Raw genomic sequence first — 2,715 nt, 5'->3', positions numbered from 1 at the left:
ATCTAACATGGTATCACAGCCTAGATTTTTTAGGGTTCCACAAAATTAATTTTCTAAAAAATCCGATCCTTTCTTTTCTTCCGCATACTCTAATCCTTCGTGGTATTTTTCATCACCTAAATTGCTAACTTCCTTTTTGGTCCACTTTGCTGCAACATCTAGTTTCTTTGTCTTTAGCCTTATTTTGGTTTCCAGTAACGTTTTGTTTCGGCATACTTAGCAATGGCCAAGGATGATGATATACAACCCACACCTACTCCTCCTCCTCCACCCTCTAACGACTACCACCCTGCTAATTCTATTAGCAATATCAAGAATGAGGTCCCGGAAATTCTTGATCGTGACAAAGGGAATTATGGTAGTTGGGTTGAACTCTTTGAGATTCATTGTCATTCCTGCAATGTTATCGACCATATAGATCCAAAATCACCTCGTCCTACGGATCTCACCTCGGCGCAGTGGAACCACCTTGACTCAATTGTGAAAAAGTGGATTTATAATACAATTTCTGCAGATTTACGAAGCACGGTGTTGTACAAGAATGCTACGGCACAAGAAACTTGGGATAGGCTTGCTAATATTTTTCAAGATAATGGTGAAATTCGTGCTATATACCTTGAAAATCAATTTAACAATCTTTTTGTTGAGAATTTTCCAGACGTGTCTTCTTATTGTCAGAAATTGAAGGAACTCAAAGACCAACTTGCTAATGTTGGTCAACCCGTATCCGAGAGAACTTTGGTTCTTCGTCTGTGTGCAGGTTTAATTGACTCGGACTATGATGGAGTGGCTCAATCCATCACTCAAATTCGCCCTCTTCCCGGATTTGATGAAGCAAGATCAAGAATTTTGTTAGAGGAGTCAAGAAAATCGGCCAAAGAAAATTCCGGGCAAGCCTTTGTGGCGCAAGTCAACAACACCACCACCACCTCCGCGGCAGCCGCCCAACAGCAGCAGCCACCGCAACAGCAGCAGGACAGGGGTGGTGGTGGCGGTGGACGCAGCAGCAAAGGGAGGGGAGGCAAGGCTAAGGGAAAAGGCAGAGGGCGTGGCAATTCTCAGCAGCCACAAACGGCCCAATCAGCCCAGTCCACTCCTTCTAATCAAGCAGGCCCAACTCAGCAGCAACTGTGGGCAAGTTTTCAGCAGTGGGCTCAACAAGCTACTTGGGTCAGGCCACCTGCTCCGTTTCCAGTCCAGCAGCAATCCATCCTCGGTCAGCCCACACCTCAGCAAGCATACGCGGCCCAATATGGGCAGCCTATGACACCAACGGAATTGGCATCTTTTTTCTCCACGATGACTCTTCCAAATCCCGACAATCAGTGGTACGTGGATTTGGGTGCAACTTCTCACATGACGAATAACGCTGGTAATCTCTTACCCTTGTTTAATTTAAGCACTAAAAATCATATTTTAGTTGGTAATGGTCATCGTATTCCAGTAACAGGTTATGGTCATAGCACCCTTCCCCATACTAAAACACCTCTTGTCCTTCGTGATGTCCTCCTAGCACCTCAACTCATAAAGAACCTTATTTTAGTCCGTAAATTTACCTCTGATAATTCTGTGTCTATTGAGTTTGATCCTTTTGGTTTTTCTGTGAAGGATCTTCGTACGGGGAACATCATAACGAGATGTGATAGTTTGGGAGACCTATATCCAGTCCGAACCACCAAGTCCACTCTGTCAACCTGCCTTGCTACTTCCCTCACTGTTGTTTCACCTTCTACTTGGCATAGTCGTCTAGGACACCCTGGAGCTCAAATTTTTAGCTATCTTAAGTCTAAAAATCATATTTATTGTAATAAGGAGCATGACTCCACGTTTTGCAATTCATGTCAATTAGGAAAACATACTCGACTACCCTTTGATAATTCTAATAATACTACAGTTTGTGCTTTTGACATTATACATGCCGATTTATGGACATCTCCCATTCGTAGTACTCAAGGTCACAAACATTATCTAGTCTTATTAGATGATCATACTCACTTTGTGTGGACAATTCCTCTAAAATACAAATCTCAAGCTTTTCAATCCTTTATCAATTTCCGAAAATATGTTGAAACCCAATTTGAACGTCAAATTAAATGCTTTCAATGTGATCATGGTAGGGAATTCGATAATGACCCATTTAAGCAAAAATGTATTGACCATGGGATGCTTTTCCGCTTCTCTTGTCCTCACACATCTTCCCAAAATGACAAAGCTGAACGTATGATTCGTACAATTAATAATATTAAGCGTACAATTCTCTTTCATGCGTCTCTCCCCCCCTCGTATTGGTTTTATGCTCTTGAAACAGCCACTTATCTTCTAAATATTTTGCCAACCAAAGCTCTTAAAAACAATACTCCGGCTCTTGCCTTGTTTGGAAAAACTCCTTCGTATGATCACATTCGTGTCTTTGGGTGTCTTTGTTTTCCTAACTTGTCTGCTACAGCTCCACATAAATTAGCTCCTCGTTCAACACCATGCGTGTTCTTGGGCTATCCCATTGACCATAGAGGGTATAGGTGTCTTGAAATCACCACCAATAAAATTATAATCTCGCGTCATGTCACCTTTGATGAATCTACCTTCCCTTTTCGGAATCTAGCACATTTCCGTAGTAATGATTATGATTTTTTGGTGGATGATTCTCCATCACCTGATTTGTTGCATCCCCATTTACTCAGTCCGCAACAAACAGCCCAAACTCCCTCTCCTAAT

At 42.2% G+C, this 2,715-nt stretch overlaps 1 protein-coding gene across 1 annotated transcript; it reads left to right on the top strand.

The window, feature by feature from the left end:
- The first annotated feature begins 222 nt into the window (after positions 1-222).
- On the top strand, positions 223-2,224 carry LOC145600665 (uncharacterized). The gene is made up of 2 exons (XM_081656548.1): positions 223-1,804; positions 2,118-2,224. Exons 1-2 carry the CDS (start codon positions 223-225, stop codon positions 2,222-2,224), a joined length of 1,689 nt encoding a protein of 562 aa, XP_081512674.1.
- The last annotated feature ends 491 nt before the right edge of the window (positions 2,225-2,715 follow it).

This window comes from Chenopodium album, chromosome 21 (genome assembly GCF_948465745.1).
Source record: "Chenopodium album chromosome 21, dcCheAlbu1.1, whole genome shotgun sequence".
Lineage (NCBI taxonomy): Eukaryota > Viridiplantae > Streptophyta > Magnoliopsida > Caryophyllales > Amaranthaceae > Chenopodium > Chenopodium album.
This window is presented reverse-complemented; position numbering and strand designations above follow the sequence as displayed.

Excerpts from the sequence above, each read along its gene's own strand:
- LOC145600665 (XM_081656548.1), top strand. The coding sequence starts at position 223 with ATGGCCAAGGATGATGATATACAACCCACACCTACTCCTCCTCCTCCA. Across the intron at positions 1,805-2,117 it reads GTCTAAAAATCATATTTATT|GGAATTCGATAATGACCCAT; the intron begins GTAATAAGGAGC and ends TGATCATGGTAG.